Below are 19,374 nucleotides of genomic sequence, written 5' to 3' on the forward strand. Positions count from 1 at the left end.
ATCTCAGTTGGACAAATGACATGATCCGTTCATGATCCTTTTCTTATCTCAGTCAGAGAAATGACATAATCTGTTCATGATCCTTTTCTCATCTCAGTCAGAGAAATGACACGATCCGTTCATGATCCTTTTCTTATCTCAGTCAGAGAAATGACATGATCTATTCATCATCCTTTTCTTATCTCAGTTGGACAAATGACATGATCTGTTCATAATCCTTTTCTTATCTCTGTCAGAGAAATGACATGATCCGTTCATAATCCTTTTCTTATCTCAGTCAGAGAAATGACATGATCTGTTCATAATCCTTTTCTTATCTCAGTCAGAGAAATGACATGATCCGTTCATGATCCTTTTCTTATCTCAGTCAGAGAAATGACATGATCCGTTCATGATCCTTTTCTCATCTCAGTCAGAGAAATGACACGATCCGTTCATGATCCTTTTCTTATCTCAGTCAGAGAAATGACATGATCTGTTCATAATCCTTTTCTTATCTCAGAGAAATGACATGATCTGTTCATAATCCTTTCCTCATCTCAGTCAGAGAAATGACACGATCCGTTCATGATCCTTTTCTTATCTCAGTCAGAGAAATGACATGATCCGTTCATGATCCTTTTCATATCTCAGTCAGAGAAATGACATGATCCGTTCATAATCCTTTTCTTATCTCAGAGAAATGACATGATCTGTTCATAATCCTTTTCTTATCTCAGTTGGACAAATGACATGATCCGTTCATGATCCTTTTCTTATCTCAGTCAGAGAAATGACATAATCTGTTCATGATCCTTTTCTCATCTCAGTCAGAGAAATGACACGATCCGTTCATGATCCTTTTCTTATCTCAGTCAGAGAAATGACATAATCTGTTCATAATCCTTTTCTTATCTCAGTTGGAGAAATGACATGATCTGTTCATAATCCTTTTCTTATCTCAATCAGAGAAATGACATGATCCGCTCATAATCCTTTTCTTGTCTCAGTCAGAGAAATGACATGATCCGTTCATGATCCTTTTCTTATCTCAGTCAGAGAAATGACATGATCCATTCATGATCCTTTTCTTATCTCAGTCAGAGAAATGACATGATTGATTCATGTTCCTTTTCTTATCTCAGTCAGAGAAATGACATGATCCGCTCATAATCCTTTTCTTGTCTCAGTCAGAGAAATGACATGATCCGTTCATGATCCTTTTCTTATCTCAGTCAGAGAAATGACATGATCTATTCATGATCCTTTTTTTATCTCAGTCAGAGAAATGACATGATCCGTTCATGATCCTTTTCTTATCTCAGTCAGAGAAATGACATGATCCGTTCATGATCCTTTTCTTATCTCAGTCAGAGAAATGACATGATCCATTTAGATTCCTTTTCTTATCTCAGTCAGAGAAATGACAAGTAGGGAAAGCTGTGATTCTGTATAGATTGCTAAAAGGGAACAATGAAATGTAGCATACAACAGTAAAAACACACATTTAAGTTAGAGCAGGCTTTGCTAAGATAAGTCACTACTTTAGAACATTGAAAAGCTGAAAATATGATATCCCCACTTAGATGTTGTGGAAAAAAAAGACAAAATTCTCTACAGCAAAGCATACAAAAACAATTAATCTTTAGTGATGGTGCACATGTGAGTGTGTTTCTGTCTGTCTTATTTTTGTGAACCATCTGAAGCCTTTATAGAGATTAAGCACCACATGCATATTGTTATGTAATTTCATAGGATTGCATCCTGTTGACTCATTCAGTTATTGGTTTCGAAATCAGATTCAGTCTGTGTGTGTGTGTTCTTGTTTAGATACTTTGCAGTTTTGTTGAAGCAGTCCCAGTTGATCAGATTCAGTCTCTGTGTGTGTTCTTGTTTAGATACTTTGCAGTTTTGTTGAAGCAGTCCCAGTTGATCAGATTCAGTCTCTGTGTGTGTTCTTGTTTATCTACTTTGCAGTTTTGTTGAAGCAGTCCCAGTCGATCAGATTCAGTCTCTGTGTGTGTTCTTGTTTAGATACTTTGCAGTTTTGTTGAAGCAGTCCCAGTCGATCAGATTCAGTCTCTGTGTGTGTTCTTGTTTAGATACTTTGCAGTTTTGTTGAAGCAGTCCCAGTTGATCAGATTCAGTCTCTGTGTGTGTTCTTGCATAGCTGCCTTGCTGTGTATGTAAACATCTAGTTCAGCCACTGAATTCCAGTCAGTCAGATTCAGTGGCTGTGTGTGTTGTTGCTTTGCTACCTTGCAGCATGTGTAAGCATCGAGTTTGTACACTGAATTTCAGTCAGATTCAGTCTCTGTGTGTGTTCTTGCGTAGCTGTCTTGCAGTGTGTAAGCATCTCAGCCTATACTCTATACCTATAACCTGTACTGTAACCTAATTCCAGCTAATCTTACAAACAAAAGGATGACTGAGAAGACAATAGTTTCGCTGCTACTTCTGTTGTTACCATCAGTGTTCATGATGATAATGATGATAAAGCACAAAATATTATTATATATGTGTAAAGCACAAAATATTTTCATTTCTGTTACTATTGTTATGTTCATGATGATGATGATAAAGCACAAATTACTATTATATTTGTATAAAGGTATTTTCATTGCTGTTACTATTGTTATGTTCATGATGATGATGATGATAAAGCATAAAATATTATATATGTATAAAGCACAACATATTTTCATTGCTGTCACTTATTGTTAACACTGGCTTTCATCATGATTCAAATTCAAATTCAAATTAAAAAACACTTTATTGATCCATATGGAAAGTAATGATGATGATGATAATGCCAATAAACCCCCCTCACAAAAAGCAGACTTGTTGGTTTTCCTTTGCAGAAGAAGAGCTGGAGAAGCTGCTGCAAGAGAACAGCGAGATCCGGCAGCAGCGCCAGTGCAAGATCTGCCTGGACAAGGAGGTGTGCATGACCTTCCTGCCCTGCGGCCATCTAGTCTGCTGCTCCGAGTGCGCCCCTGCCCTCAGGAACTGCCCCATGTGCCGGCAGAGGATCAAGGGCAGGGTGAGGTCTTTTCCTGGCTGAAACGGTGGGAGGGAGGGAGGGAAGGGGAGGGGTGAGGGGATGGGTGGGAAAATGAAAGCTTTTCCTTCCTGATGAAGGGATGGGTACAGCTCACATAGTGAGCTATAGGAATGATGGATTTTTTTGGCCCGATGGGGAGATATGGATGGGTATAGCGCACAGGTAATGAAAGCTTTTCCTGCCTGATGAAGGGATGGGTATAGCACACTGTTGAACGACAGGAGGGATGGATGTTCCTGCCTGATGAAGGGATGGATATACCACACTGTTCAGCGACAGGAGTGATGGATGTTCCTGCCTGTTGAAGGGATGGGTATAGTATGCTGTTGAGTGACTGGAGTGATGGATGTTCCTGCCTGTTGAAGGGATGGGTATAGCACACTGTTGAGTGACTGGAGTGAGGGATGTTCCTGCCTGTTGAAGGGATGGGTATAGCACACTGTTGAGTGACTGGAGTGAGGGATGTTCCTGCCTGTTGAAGGGATGGGTATAGCACACTGTTGAGTGACTGGAGTGATGGATGTTCCTGCCTGTCGAAGGGATGAGTATAGCACATGTAGTGAGCAACAGGAGTGATGGATGTTCCTGCCCAATGGGGAGATATGGATGGGTATAGCACATGTAGTGAGCAACAGGAATGATAGATGTTCCTGCCCAATGGGGAGATATGGATGGGTATAGCACACAAGTAAGCAACAGGAATGAAAGCTTTACCTGCCAAGTGGAGGGATGGAGGGAGGATTATTATTAGCACCCCCAATTACCTTTTCTGCCTGAAAGGGAAGGCAGGAGAGAGGAATGGGTGGGTGAGTATAGAACATCTAGTGACCAATAGGAAATTTGGTGTAGGGTTCTGTGTTCAGTAGTTTTGTGTTGTGTTTATCACTTTTGCCCTTATGATCACTTGGATAAAACAAAAGCAATTTGATTAACTGTGTTGGTTTGGCTTTTTTTCGCAGCAGCCAAGATGGTCAGTTATGGCAACTTTGTGTTTTTATCGTATGGAGGTTTTCATGATTTAGAAAATGTAATTATTGTTGAACCAGGAGGGAGGCGTATGTTAGAAATGCATTTCAGTACAGATGTAGTAAATGAGTGCTTCATTTTGCATTGGAGTGGTTATGGTTTCGCAGGGTGAGGTCCTTTCCTGGCTGAAATGGAAGGAGGGTGAGGGGCTGGAAGGGTATGTGGGTATTGCACACACAGTGAGCAATGGGAATGACAGCTGTTATGTAGTAGCAGCCTTGCCACACACACACACACACACACACACACACACACACACACACACACACACATTCCTTCCATAAGTCAGCTATAATTTGCTTTCCAAAATTATGATAACTCCTTAACCATAAAAACAAAAAAATTTCCATAATTGACCATGTATGATCTTGGCAACAGCTGATTAATGAAGAAGGGGAAAATTAACAAGACGTGCAGATAGCATTTTCTATTCTTTTCCTCTTAGTTACGTATTCCTTTGTTTGATTGTCTGTTTTGCGTGTGTGTTGTTGTTGTTTATATAATGTGACCTGCGATTATTCTTTTATTTCTTCGTTCCCTCTTCCAGTCCTGTAGAGTCTATGATAAGGTCGTAAGTATTGGCACTGTCATTGCATACACGCAGGTGCATCAACATCGCTGCGAAGCCTATGTTGATATGTATGTGTGTGTGGAGAGGTGTTGGGGTTGGTGGACAGATAATCATTGCTGTTGAAGTTTGTTTAGAGAGCTGCTTGTCTGACACTGTCTAACCAACCAATATACACAGAGTAGAGGCTTGTCTAACGCTGCATTCCCCCCCCCTCCCTTAGACGCATGATTGTCTTTTTGCCAGATTTTTTCACATTTCCCAGCAGTTTGATTAGCATTGCTACAGTTTCTTTTTTGACACTTTTGATACATTGTGAAACTGCTTTCAGATCATGCTGGGCTTGGTTCTACCATTTTCTGTTATTAATGACATAAGCAAACTATTCTCCAGTATTGTTACTTCAAGTGTTACTAACACATGCAAACTACAAGTGTACATGTATGCATGTATTCTGCAGTATTGATACCTTAATGATACAAGCAAACTATGCTGCAGTATCAATACCTTAACTCACTCCAGACGATGGAGACACGCTATAGCGGTTTCAACAATTAAAAATTTGTCCACGTTTTCCTCATGGGGTAGCATAAAAATTGAAGCTACACTGGGCATTGCGAATGTGTCATGGGTCGAATGGAAAGTTTCTTCATGAGGTTTCCGTGACTGTACACTGTCTGGCCAGCCGTTGACCTTGGTACCCCACATGACAAGCTAATCTGCATACATATCAAAAATGGCGTTGCAGGTGATACAAGTGGAAATTTTTGGAGCAAACTAGATCATGACAGCGGCTTTTTACTGCTGCTGAAGTGATTGAAATGCTTCAAACTGAAGGTTTCTACATCGACGAGGATGATGAAGACATTGAATAAAGTATTTGCAGTGAAGAAAGCTACCAGCAAGAAGGTACTGACAGTGACTCAGCTTCTGAGGGCTGTGAAGAGAGGGAGGGGGGTGGGCGTACACATGACATTAGAAGAGGAGTCAGGGGTCAAGTACAGGAAGTTTCATTCAGTTACTTTGTGTTTTGTATTTTTTGTGATTTTTTTATCCTAACTCAAACAAATGGATCATCTGCAGGGGAAAGCGAGGGAGAAAATAATTCGTCCGGAGTGAGTTAAGTTAATGACACATGCAAACAACTAAAAGTGTGCACACATGCATTCTGCAGATTTGATACCTTAATGACACATGCAAAATACATGTGTACACATGCGTATTCTGCAGTATTGATACCTTAACCTCTACAGTGCCCCATGAACATCTCTGAAAAGGCTTGATTTTCTTTTTCAGCACCATTGCTTTTGCTCTTCCTGTATTCACGGGATATGTCGATAGTATTCTTTTTACGTTTTTTTTCACAGTTGTTGCTTATTTGCTTTCTTTCTTAATTATATAAGTAGCAGTTACTGGTAGTGGAATCACCTGCAGAATGACTATTCATTGATTATTGAAGCCTTTCATGGAAGGGCGCGGTAGCCAAATGGTTAAAGCATTGGACTTTCCATTTGAGGGTCCCGGGTTTGAATCACGGTGACGGCTCCTGGTGGGTAAAGGGTGGAGATTTTTATGATCTCCCAGGTCAGCATATGTGCAAACCCGCTAGGGCCTGAACCCCCTTCGTGTGTATACGCAAGCAGAAGATCAAATACACACATTAAAGATCCTGTAATCCATGTCAACATTCGGTGGGTTATGGAAACAAGAACATACCCAGCATGCACACCCCTGAAAGCGGAGTATGGCTGCATACATGGCAGGTTAAAAACGGTCATACACGTAAAAGCCCACTCAAGTATATACGAGTGAACATAGGAGTTGCAGCCCACGAACACAGAAGAAGAAGAAGAAGAAGCCTTTCATGGAGTGATCATTAGTATGATGTGTTTGGAGGTGGAATGATTCATAGCAAAACCATGCAGAAGTCCTTGTTGTTCATTTTCATGGAGATATGTTTCCTGTTTTTTTTGAAGTGCAGAGATGCCTCTTGAAGACAAGACTTGATTAACTTTGTTGTGTTTGTTTTTACACTATTTCGTTGTTTCTTGATGATGCTTTGATTTGTCTGAAGTGAAACAGAATAGGGATGCTACTGTTGCAAAGTCTCTCTCATGCTACTGTTGCAAAGTCTTACAAAGAACGCTGACCATTTTATAAATTTGTCATGCTTGCATGTTTCTGTGTTTGATGCTGTCTGAAGGTTTACATCATGTAGACATATTAGTTTCTCTCTTTGTCTGTATTGCTCTCTCTTAAACTTGTACACAGATGCATGAGCGCACACAAACATACACACATTCCCAGACACACATACACACACAGAGACACAGACACACACACAGACACACACACACACACACACACTTATACATACTCACACTCTCACACTTTGATTTCTTTTTTGCTTTATTTGTTATTGTTGTATTCTGCAAGGCACTTTTTGATCCTCATTCACCCAGCATTGTTCGTCTTCATAATAATCATTCTTTGCATTCCTCTGCTTGATGTTCCATGTATTTCTCGTGTGTTCCTCTAACGTCTATATACCCATTCCATCACCCTGTACATGAACTCTCCATAAACATAGAAGGAGAGGGGCACTTAATGGCAAGTCTAGGTGATCAGAAGAAAAGATAGAGGCCAGATGGGTGCAACAGTCGAGTGGCTGAAGCGTTGGACATTCAGTCTGGATCCTGGACTTGAATCCCAGTCCGGGGAGCCTGGTGGGTTACGGGTGGAGATTTTTCCCATCTCCCTGGTCAACAGATGTGCAGTCCTGCTAATGCTTGAACCCCCTTCCCATGTACACGCAGGCAGAAGATCAAATACACATGTTAAAGATCCTGTACTCCATGTCAGCGTTTGGTGGGTTCTGAAAACAAGAACATAACCCCAGCATGCACATCCCCAAAATCAGTGTATGGTTGCCTACACGGCAGGATATAAATGGGCATGTAAAAGCCAACTCGTAGTTTGAGTGAATGTTGGAGTTGCAGCCCACGACCACATAAGAAGAAGAAGAAAAGTCCAGGTGATTAAAAAAAAAGATCGAGGCCAGAAATGCTGCAGAGCTGGCTGTATGTTTCAGGCTGATGGATAGATGAGGGTGTTAAAGGTGACGACAAAATCCATACTTGGCTGAAATGGTGTGGCAGGGCTTGCAGTTTGACCTTCAGTGTGTGCCTGTGTGGTAAATGCCCACAATCCCATTGCCTGAAGAAAGTGGATAATTTTCCTGAGCCTCATTCTGAGCCTTTGTGAAAGAAATGTGTTCTTTTGTGATGTTTTCTTTTTCTTTTGAACACTGTGTTTTGTGTGTCCTTTGTTTCTGTTGTCCCATCAAGGTACGTCTTTCTATGTTCAACATCTCTCTGTCACCATCTCAGTGTCTGTCTTGTCTGTCTGTCTCCTCCTTTTTATACCACAGAGAAGCTTCCCCTACTTTAATGGCACACATTCTTCGCTGTGACTTCATGTTTCAATCCTTTCAGTCCCTGTCTCAGTTCTTGTTGAATCTATCACGAGTGAGAGTAACAGTGTGTGTATTAATGCAAGTTTAGTGGGAGAAGAATCATTTTATCCCACTTTCATCACTGTGACACTGCAGTTTGCCATCTCCCACAATCAGATCAAATAAAATTTAATTTATTTATTTTTTATTAATCCACATAAAAATGAATTTGTGCAGTCTGTCTAATCAGGACTTGTGGAAGGGAGGGAGATGGTTGAGGTAGAGCCAGGAGTTGGTCAGGGACAGTTGATAAAGCGTATAACTGTCAAACATTCTTTAACATCATGGTGATCAGATGTTCCTACAACATCCACTGTGGTGACCATGGGCAACAGTTTAAATAGACTTTGCTGCATGCTCTGGGACCGTTGCAGCCAGGATGGAAGGTAGGATCGACTGGCGCAATAGCCGAGTGGTTAAAGCGTTGGACTTTCAGTCTGAGGGTCCCGGGTTTGAATCATGGTGACAGCGCCTGGTGGGTAAAGGGTGGAGATTTTTCCGACCTCCCAGGTCAACATATGTCCATACCTGCTAATGCCTGAACCCCCTTCATGTGTATACGCAAGCAGAAGGTCAAATACGAATGTTAAATATCCTGTAATTTTGGGTTATGGAAACAAGAACATACCCAGCATGCACACCCCAGCAAGCGGAGTATGGCTGCCTACACGGCGGGGTAAAAACAATCATACTCATAAAAACCCACTCGTGTACATACGAGTGAATGTGGGAGTTGCAGCCCACGAATGCAGAAGAAGAAGAAGAAGAAGGTTGGATCATAAACATTGCTGATGAGGTCATTTGACCCACAGCTGTTGAATCATGTATCTCATTTTGAGACACCTGTAGCATTGGTCAAGTAATTACAAGGAACCGTGTGTTTCTGTATGAACACCTACAATGTTGTTAACGTGATTTATTTAAGCAACACTCAAAGAGACACATCTGTCAAATAAACGCATATCGCTTTGGGAGATCGAGACATGTTGTCGATGGAAGGTGACGTTTTTTTAGCAACAGTTGTCAGAGACACTTCTGTGAAATTATCTCTTGGAGATAGGTGAAAATATTGATAAGAAGAAGAAGAAAAAGAAGAAGAGTAACAATGATAAATATATTGGGCATAATTTTGTGCGGAAACAAAGGGTTTAGATGTGCAGACATCTGGAATGGTCTCAAAGCAATTTGATCAAGTAACATTTTGTGTTGTACACACTGACACACACACACACACACCTCTCTCTCTCTCTCTCTCTCTCTCTCTCTCTCTCTCTGTTTACATTTGCTTCACATGTGCTTGTCCTTCACTTTACTCTCATATTCCTTGCTTGAATCCACAATTGTTTCTGTGGCGTACTCTCATATCCCTTGCTTGAATCCACAATTGCTTCCGTGGTGTTATTTTTCTTTACTTCTCGTTCAATGAAAAACAACAACAACAACACACACCACACACACACACACACACACACACACACACACACACACACACACACACACACACACACATTCTCCCTCCCTTTTATTCCTCTGATGATCATCTTATATTGATTGTCTTGTGCTTTTACGGATGTGTGCAAACACATGTTTTTGTAATGTATAATTTATAAATCTTATATAATGTCATCTCTGTATTTGTCTCTCTCTGTGTCTCTGTCTCTCTCTTTCAAACTCTTTTTTTTTTGGTTTTGTTTTGTTTTGTTTTGTTTTGTTTTGTTGCTCCCACAACTATTTAAATGGTGTTATTTCTATTGCTGTTGTTTTTTTTTGTTTGTTTTTTGTTTTGTTTTTTTTGTAACGTGTGCATACTTAGTTCATTTTTGTGTGTCTTTTTGGAGGGGGGGAGGGGGGCTTTTATTTATTTATTAATTTTTTTTATTGTTTATTATTATCATTATTTAAAAAAATTATAATTGATTAATCATTATGTTGACCTATGTTAATTTTCACTTTTTGTACTCTCTCTCTCTCTCTCTCTCTCTCTCTCTCTCCATCTGTCCCCTTATATCTCTCTCCTTATTCTCCTCTATTTAGTGTTGTAAATGTCAAATTACCATTCATGTATCCGTGACTATAATATGCATGATGTATTGATATAATGATTCCCCCATTTGTTTATGTTACTGTTTCCCCTTCGAGGGCTGGATGAAAAAAGAAAAAGCATGATTTTGCTGACTCTATTACCCTCAGAAAATGAAATTTATTCAATTCAGTTCAATTCTCTCTCTCTCTCTTTTTTTTTTTTTTTTTTTTTGCTCCCACAACTATTCAGATGGCGTTATTTCTATTACTGTTTTTTTTGTTTGTTTGTTTTGTTTTTTTGTTTTCTTTACATGTGCATGCTTACTTTAGCCTCTTTAATTTATTATTATTATTATTTTTTTTTAAATCATGTCATTTTATTCATTGATTGATCATTATCTTGACTTATGTTAATTTTTATTTTTGTACTCTCTCTCTCTCTATCTGCCCCCATATACCTCTCTCCTCTTATTCTCCTCAGTTTAGTGTTGTGAATGTCAAATTGCCATTCATGTATCCATGGCTATAATATGCATGCTGTACTGATTTAATGATTCCCCCATTTGTTTATGTTACTCAACTTACTGTTTCCCCTTTGAGGGCTGCATGAAAAAAAGCATTATTTTGCTTACTGCTTACTGTATTACCCTCTGAAAATGAAATTTCTCTCTCTCTGTCTCTGTCTCTCTCTCTCTCTCTCTCTCTCTCTATATATATATATATATATATATATATATATTTTTTTTTTTTTTATAGCTCAACACTGGGGTACAGTAACGTAAGCTAATCTGCCAATGACTGTAACTTTAGATATATATATATATATCCAATGTAAATTGATAGCCCTCATCTCTCTGGTCCATCTGCCACCAGTTTTAGCTCTGTGTGTAGAAGCTAATCAAGACACCTGTCAGCTCAGTGCTGGAACCAAGCCACAGAGAAGGATGCTGAAGTGGTGGTGGTGGTGTGATAGCTGTCAGAAAATGATTAAAAAAAAAAAGAAAAAAAGAAAAAAAGATATATATAATTGAAACTCTGCACACACTGCACACACCTTTGTTTATTTCAGTGACATAGATTAGATAGAATATGTTTTATTAACAAGTGATTATTATTTATTATTATTTATTTATTTATGTACGCTTATGGTTGACTTCGTCAAGTTTTTGCGCCTTATACATATTATTATTAGTTGTAGTTCTTTTTATGTATTTATCTATTATTTATTCACCCTTTTTTTTTTCTCGAGGCCGGACTAAGCGCGTTGGGTTACGCTGCTGGTCAGGCATCTGCTTGGCAGATGTGGTGTAGCGTATATGGATTTGTCCGAACGCAGTGACGCCTCCTTGAGCTACTGAAACTGAAACTGAAACTAACAAGTGAACCGGACCGGAGTCGAAAGTACAAACATGAAACGAAAACCATTTACAGGTGCAAACACAGTAGGATTTTGTGATGCAGAGGACTCGTATCACTTCATTGCTTTTCGTTTCTTTCAGTCTTGGTTGTCCAGTCATGGTGTTAACCATTCATTTGAACCCCACCCCCTACCCCTACCCCCTACCCCCTTTCCCCATTTCTTTCTCTTTTACAGGATTTTCTTTCAGCTTGTTGTTTACGTCTTGAGCATTCTCTTTTCAGAGCATCAATAAAGTTTCAGCTAATCGGAGTGCGGTTTTTTTTTTCAGAGTGGCGTGAGTATGAATGTGTATGTGAGTGGAATGAGGAGAGCATGTGCTGGAAGATGTAATGAACAATGGGTCCAGTTCTTTACAGTGTAGAAGACTAGAGAGAAATTGGTGAAGAGAATAAATCCATACTCAAGTAGTTACTAGGTTCAGTTTTCGAGGCTGGAATATTTGATGAAGATGGGAAGAGGTAGGGAGTGTGTGTGTGTGTGTGTGTGTGTGTCCAGACTTAACCAATCCTTCTGTGTGTGTGTGTGTGTGTGTGTGTGTGCATAAATATGAAATGAGCTTTCTTGTGTATGTTTTTGAAATATCAGATGACGGAGTGTGTGTGTGCAAATATGAAATGAGCTTCCGTGTATATGTTTGTGAAATATTGGACGTAAACACTGGCCCACGGGCCCAGCTCGACACGCTGCCGCATTAAACACGCTCTCCACTGCTTTGCGTTTTTTTAGATTAAAAAAAAAAAAAAAAAAAATTACACGCTTCAGAACCTTGCTAACCGAAGGCCAAAGTTCCTGGAACTAGTTTAAAAGTGTGAGGTTCATCTTCTTCGTTCGTGGGCTGCAACTCCCACGTTCACTCGTATGTATGTACACGAGTGGGCTTTTACGTGCATGACCGTTTTTACCCCGCCATGTAGGCAGCCATATTCCATTTTCGGGGGTGTGCATGCTGGGTATGTTGTTTCCACAACCCACCGGACGCCGACATGGATTGCAGGATCTTTAACACGAGAATTTGATCTTCTGCTTGCGTATACATAATACACACGAAAGGGGTTCAGGCACAAGCAGGTCTGTACACATTATGTTGACCTGGGAGATCGGGAAAATCTCCACGCTTTACACAACAGGCGCCGTTACCGAGATTCGAACGTGGGACCCACAGGTTGAAAGTCCAACGCTTTAACCATGTGGCTATTGCACCCGTCGGTGTGAGTTTAAATGTGGGTATCGAAAGAGCATGGCTCGGCAGGTGGTCCAAAAAAAATGGCCCGTCACAGGACCAGGACCGAGGCACACGGCACAGTAAAACATGAGACGTTAAATGCCCAGGGGGCCATCCTGGCACGGGAGGAAAAAACAACAACGGTGCCAGTGTAAAAACCCCTGTGGAAACACACCCAGTTACTGCTTAGATATTGTTTGTTTGTTTTTCCACTGGAAACAGTACCAACAACTATGGTTTGTTTCTTTTTCAACTGGGAACAATACCAACTACTATTTGAAGCCAATTATACAGAAGTTTGATAGTCCGCATTACTGAGAAAGTAATCAGTTCATGATTTGAAGCATGCTCAACGACCTTTTCTTTCACTCTCAGACATATCTAGCTGGTAAAAATAAACAGTTGTGTCTCTGAATGTGCACTGACTTTGTAGCGTCTTTTTTTTTCCTTTTCTTTTTTTCTTGTGGGTAGTCCATCTATCTGGATGTTTTCCATGGACAACCCATTTGTTGCTGTGGGTTCTTAAACAAGCGCTAACTGCTTGCTTCCGCCATACATGAACACACACGCGCGGGCGCGCGCACAAACACACACACACACACACACTGTCTACCGTCTAATATCATTCCGTGAAAGGGCGTAAATCGGTCAACAACAACAACACACACACACACTGACAACGCACCTATTACGCGCAACAACACACAGTTGCACACACACACACACACACACACACACACACACACAACACACAACACACAGAGGAGAGAGAGAGAGCAAAGCACTTACAATTCTATTCGTCAGCTTAATTTTATCATCAGTTCGTCAAACTAAGTAACGCTCGCGCCGCCGCTGCACTTTGGTCGTCAAATACCAGTAGTTAACTGTAATCATGTATACTTTTCTTTTCTTGGGGCTTTCAGCTTGGAATATATTATAATACATCAAGCTCATTATCAGGTTTTCTGCCAGTGATTTTCTTAAGTACCCCTCATTCCCCCCCCCCACCCCCCTCCTCCCCCAACCCCTCCACACCCTTCACCCAACCACCACCTCGCGTCAGAAAATGGATTCTTGTGTCAAGCTGTCACCTTTGACAAATCGACTCGAGAAGTAAATGCGCGGTATCTCGGTCTTATTGTAATTGCTTGCCGCCGCCCCTCCAACTCCACCCCCCTGCCCACCCAATCCTCCACCCCGCACCCCCTGCATCCACCCAAAGCATTATACACCCCGACTCTCTCGGCTTCATTTCACTGAGGATAAAAAGAGAACAACAGTTCTTGTTGTGACAATTCAGATCAAGGCAGTGTGTGTGTGTGTGTGTGTGTGTGATTTTGTGAGTGTGGAACGTTTATTAATCAAATTGAGTTTGAAAGTGGACAAATGATTTTTATTTTATTTTAAGTATTCTATTTCATTTTTGTTATTTTTCAATACTACCAGACACGCGCATGGTCTTTTTCATGTGTTTGTATTTTGATTCACATCCTCCATGCCTCCACCATCTTTGATATTGTGTGCGCGCGCGCGTGTGTGTATGTGTGTGCGCGCGCAGTGTGTTGTGTGTGTGTTGCAGTGCGCGTTTGTTCACAATGATTTATAGCAAAGATATTTCGACTGTTTTGTCGTCTTCAGTGTTATTTGGCACACAACAAATTATTGTCGAGAGAAAAACAAATCAGGTTTGTGATGGTGTTACAAAACTCTTTTCGTTGACAAAATTCCCAAACAAACAACCCCCCCCCCCCCCCCCCCCCCCCCCCCCCCCCAAAAAAAAAAGAAAAGAAAAAAGGACAAATCAGTTTAGCCATCAGACACTCCCCAGGGCGTATTGCAATCTAGTCCTTCAACAAGGCATTCCAAGGTTTACTAAGTGGTGCTAAAAGGTGTAATTAGTCTCATAAGGCACGTGCGCGTGTGTATTTAGTTTTGTGATGTGGTGTAGTGGTGGTGGTGGTTTGTGTGTGTGTGTCAGTGAGTGAGTGTGTGTGTGTGTGTGTGTGTGTGTGTGTGGTGCAGGGCGACGGAGAAGGAAAAATTAATTAGCGGCAACTGCTGAAGAAAATACCACACGACACAGATAATCGCTTTGTCGTCCGCCACAGTGTGACTGAACCAATTAGGCTAGTCATTTCACCGGCTGTGTGGGTTGGTGGGAGTAGTTTGCTTCATGATTAGAATCAATCATGTTTCCACACATTAAGTCTTTAGGCTGTCGTCTCGCTTTCTGTCTCTCTGCGGCTGTCATTAATTAAAGACCAGCATTTGGCTGGGTATAAATACGAGAACGAGATGGCTTGGTCTATGAGTCGTGTACCGTGGCTGGTAGTTTTGAAGCTTCTAAGTTTGCCGCCCAACAGATCCTAGCACGAAACTTCGTCGCATATTATTCAGTCTTGTCAACTTCGCTGGCCAGGAAGACACCGCTGTTGTTTTTTCCACGCACAGCCAGAATGTATTGCTTCCGAAATGTTGTGTTGGTGCTTGTGATAAGCTGTTATTTGATTTCTCTCGTCACTTCAAAAGCCGGTAAGAGAGAGAGAGAGAGTGAGTGTGTGTGTGTGTGGGTGGGTGGGTGTGCGACAGTAGTAATAGTGAAATGATAGAACGGAAGTTAGAAACAGCCCTGTTTCTAAAGAAAGATTCAAAAGAAAATATATGTAAGTGTGTGTTGAATGCGTGTGCACGAATGCCCATCAGTATAACCGGTGACAGTTTTTATGATTTTATTTTCTAACCCCAGGATTTAAAGCAAATACCTGTCTGGGCTACAAATGAAGAAAATAGATTAATAAATAAACTACGTGCAAGACAGAACAGACTCCGCAGTAAAAGCATCGGTAAAATGGCAGGTTTCCTTGATAAAAATGGTGAACAAGCCCTATCCCATAATGGCAACAAGCACTAGAACAGTATACATCCTATCGAATCGGGAAATTATTTCATCATATATATACATTTTGTGAATTTACTGCCTTTGGATTTTAGAAGCATTTGCTACAGTTCTATGAGAAACAGAAATGAAAGAAATGTCTGTACTGGTGCACACCAGTTATATCGTATCTAGTACACACCATGCAGTTATATCGTGTACACATCAGTTATATCGTATCTGGTACACACCAGTTTATCGTATCTGGTACACACCAGTACGTTATATCGTATCTGATGATAAAGTCTCCCTTCGGACCGACGGATGAGTAGGCAGGCAGGCTTATCTGTCGGTGTGTATCCTCATATGGGAGAAGAGGCCGATTCTGGATGCGCAGCACTTCCCACATGTGTTGCAAGGGAAAACGTCTCCAGAAATTGAGCCCTGCTTCCTTCGCTCACGCTTCTCCTTAATGGCCAGCGTTCTCTTGTTTTCAAACATCTTTATGCCACCAGAGCACAGCATCCTCCAGCGAGAGCAGTCAAGGGCATCAGTTTCCCAGGAAGCGATGTCTATGTCACAGGCTTTGAGGTTAGTTTTCAAGGTGTCCTTGAAGCGCTTGCAGGGTCTTCCAAGTTCGCGGTGGCCTTCCTTCAGCTGGCCATACAAAAGCATCTTCAGGATCCTGCTGTCTGTCATGCGGACAACGTGTCCTGTCCAGCGTAGCTGGCACTGGATCAGCAGGCTTTCGATGCTGGGCAGGCCGCTCCTCTCTAGGACCTGGAAGTTGGAGACCCTATCTTGCCACTTTATGCCGAGGATCTTTCGTAGGCATCTCTGGTACACGCCAGTTATATTGTATCTGGTACATACCAGTCATATCGTATCTGGTACACACCAGTTATATCGTGTGTATCTTATAGTTTCGTATTACCTTTCGTCACAACAGATTTCTTCTTTGTGTGGAAATTCGGACTGCTCTCCCTGGGGAGAGCGCGTAGCGTGTCACAGTGACGCGCCACCCCCACTCCCATGTTTTTTTTTTTCCTCACGTCTGCCCAAACCCCCTCCGTCTAGTGAAGGGAAGGGGGAATATGTGGGAATCGAACCAGTGCGCACCAGTTTCAGAGGCACATGACTACTATACTGAGCCGGGTCACCGCTAGGCCTATAAGTGGTGGATATCATTTGTGCGATCAGAATCAAACAGCTGACATTCAGTGCTTTGACTTTTTGATTGTGTAGATGAGTCAGTTTCAGTAGATTTTTTGGAAAGTAAATTTACAAAATAAACGACAAGAAGCCGCATATTTTAGTACTTACTGATCATGCCACTTCCACCCACACACCCCCACCCCCACCCCTCCACCCCAACTCTTGAAAGGTAAAAGGAATTGTAAGTATTGAAGACATTTCCTTGACCCGGAACTTAAAAAAAGTAGAAGTTAGTTCTTGTATACTGCGATGTTTTCACGCTTTTTATCCTCTGGTTTAAATAATCTTTAATTATTCAACAATACACATGATTACAATGCAATGAATGACAAAAAAGCATCAACAAGCTTAAAGCTTATACTGTGCTCACAACGTTGTCACTTTTATCATGCCGGCTGATGAACCATATTATCAATTGTATCAAATAACATTCATAAACAGTAAGTAACGAAATAATGAAATAAAACAAATAAACAAACAGTACATAATATAGTAAAATAATGCTAATATCAATATTAACATGAGATTTTTATCCTTTGATTCTGAGTCAGGAAATCTCCCCTAATGCACCCAGATTCAGAGAAGCCAACGAATTGTAAGTGGTATGCTATGCACATATTTATTCCTCTTTTTTTTTCTCACCCCTTTTATTTCTTCTTTCTTTATCTTTTCAAACCTGTCGGCTTTACGGAATCCAAAGAAATCTGTTCCTTTACTTATTAAAGTATGAATTAAAAGGACAATGTCTTCTTGTTCAGTGTTTTCCGGCCCAAAAAAGGTAGGTTTGTGCGTGCGTGCATGTGTGTTTGTGTGTGTCGGTGTGCGCGCGCGCGCCTAAGTATGTGTGTGTGTATGTGTGTTCGTAAAAATGCACATAAGACTGTATTTGTAAGTGTGCGTGTGTATGTGTGCTGCGTGCGCGCGTGTGTGGGCGTGTGTGTGCGCGCGCCGGCATGCATGCGTGTGGGTGTGTGTGTCCCAGTGTCTGCCCGTCGCGCGCACGTGTACATACACACACACACACACACACACACACACACTTACAAATATAGAGTCTTGTGTGCATTTTCACGAACACAAACACACACACACACACACACACACACTTACAAATATACAGTCTTGTGTGCATTTTCACGAACACAAACACACACACACACACACACACACACACACACTTACAAATATACAGTCTTGTGTGCATTTTCACGAACACAAACACACACACACACACACACACACACACACACACACTTACAAATATACAGTTTTGTGTGCATTTTCACGAACACACACACACACACACACACTTACAAATATAGTCTTGTGTGCATTTTCACGAACACAAACACACACACACACACACACACACACACACACACATACATACACACACACACACACACACACCGACATACTTACGCGCGCGCACACACACATATCCAGGTGATCTCAGTGTCGTTGTTTGTTTCAGCCGGTGCGCCCCATGCTGAGTCTTCGCTGTTGAGGCGCGTAGCGGCCGTGCCGCGACCGCTGGACAGCCCGTATCCGATCAACTGCGAGAAGCCCCGCCACTGTGCTCTGGACAGCATGCCCCATTGTCTGAAGGGACGCAAAACTGCCGTCCTCGGGCACTGCGCTTTTCAGGACGCCGTGTGCGAGTGAGTGGAATCCGGAATCCTGCTTTTCCCTGAGCTGATAGGCTCTGGATTAAGTGTATCAGTCACAGCAGCGCCTATCCAGTCATTCATTGTTGGGGGGGTTTAAATCTAACGACCTATTACTTGGCGTTCATTTCCTTGGTTAAAGTTGTTACAGGGCTGAGAAAGGGGCTGGGATTTTTTTTTTTTTTTTTTTTTTTTTTTTTTTTTTGTGACTGTGTGATTGCACCTCTGGTGTCAGCAAGGCGTGTAATAATCAAATCGGCGACTCATCAGTCAAAGGACTGTGATATTCAGCAATGTATCAAGATATAATTATTGATAGCCATGCATGCAAGCTGAGACGCTTTTTGCCAACACACACACACACACACACACACACACACACAACACACACACACACACACATAACACACACACATACCTTGGTGACGCTGCACTGTATCAACGCGTTCTCCCTGGGGAGAGAGAGAGCAGCCCGAATCTCACCGTCACAGATAAAATTTGTTGTGACAAAAAGTAATACAAAACAATACAATATAATACAAAACCACTGACAGCCCATACGGGGCTTTTGCTGGCTGAGATCTGTTGTGACAGGAAGTAATACAATACAATACAATACAAAACCACAGCCTGTACGGGGTTTTTGCTTGAGATCTGTTGTGACAAAAAGCAATACAATACAATATAATGCAATATAATGCAATACAATACAATACAATACCACAGCCCATACGGGGCTTTTGCTTGAGATCTGTTGTGACAGAGTAATACAGTACAGTACAGTACAATACAATACAATACA

At 41.4% G+C, this 19,374-nt stretch overlaps 2 protein-coding genes across 6 annotated transcripts in view; both read left to right on the forward strand.

The window, feature by feature from the left end:
• LOC143282721 (E3 ubiquitin-protein ligase XIAP-like) overlaps nt 1–5,591 on the forward strand; it is a 30,171-nt gene extending 24,580 nt beyond the window's left edge. For 4 of the 5 annotated variants that reach the window (XM_076588446.1, XM_076588445.1, XM_076588443.1 and 1 more), the window contains 2 exons: nt 2,841–3,022; nt 4,617–5,591. In XM_076588446.1, coding sequence (XP_076444561.1) covers nt 2,841–3,022; nt 4,617–4,763 — 329 coding nt within the window. In that variant the 3' untranslated portion in view covers nt 4,764–5,591. Of the gene's footprint in view, nt 1–2,840; nt 3,044–4,616 lie in introns of those variants that run through there. The other variant, XM_076588447.1, reaches the window with a different exon arrangement.
• Nucleotides 5,592–15,106: 9,515 nt separating this feature from the next.
• Nucleotides 15,107–19,374, forward strand: part of LOC143282723 (uncharacterized) — a 6,193-nt gene continuing 1,925 nt past the window's right edge. Inside the window, exons 1-2 of the mRNA XM_076588450.1 lie at nt 15,107–15,347; nt 18,380–18,566. Of these exons, the coding sequence (XP_076444565.1) occupies nt 15,272–15,347; nt 18,380–18,566 (263 nt within the window). The 5' untranslated portion in view covers nt 15,107–15,271. The remainder of the gene's footprint in view (nt 15,348–18,379; nt 18,567–19,374) is intronic.

The sequence above is a fragment of the Babylonia areolata genome, chromosome 6 (assembly GCF_041734735.1).
Source record: "Babylonia areolata isolate BAREFJ2019XMU chromosome 6, ASM4173473v1, whole genome shotgun sequence".
Classification (NCBI taxonomy): Eukaryota; Metazoa; Mollusca; class Gastropoda; order Neogastropoda; family Buccinidae; genus Babylonia; species Babylonia areolata.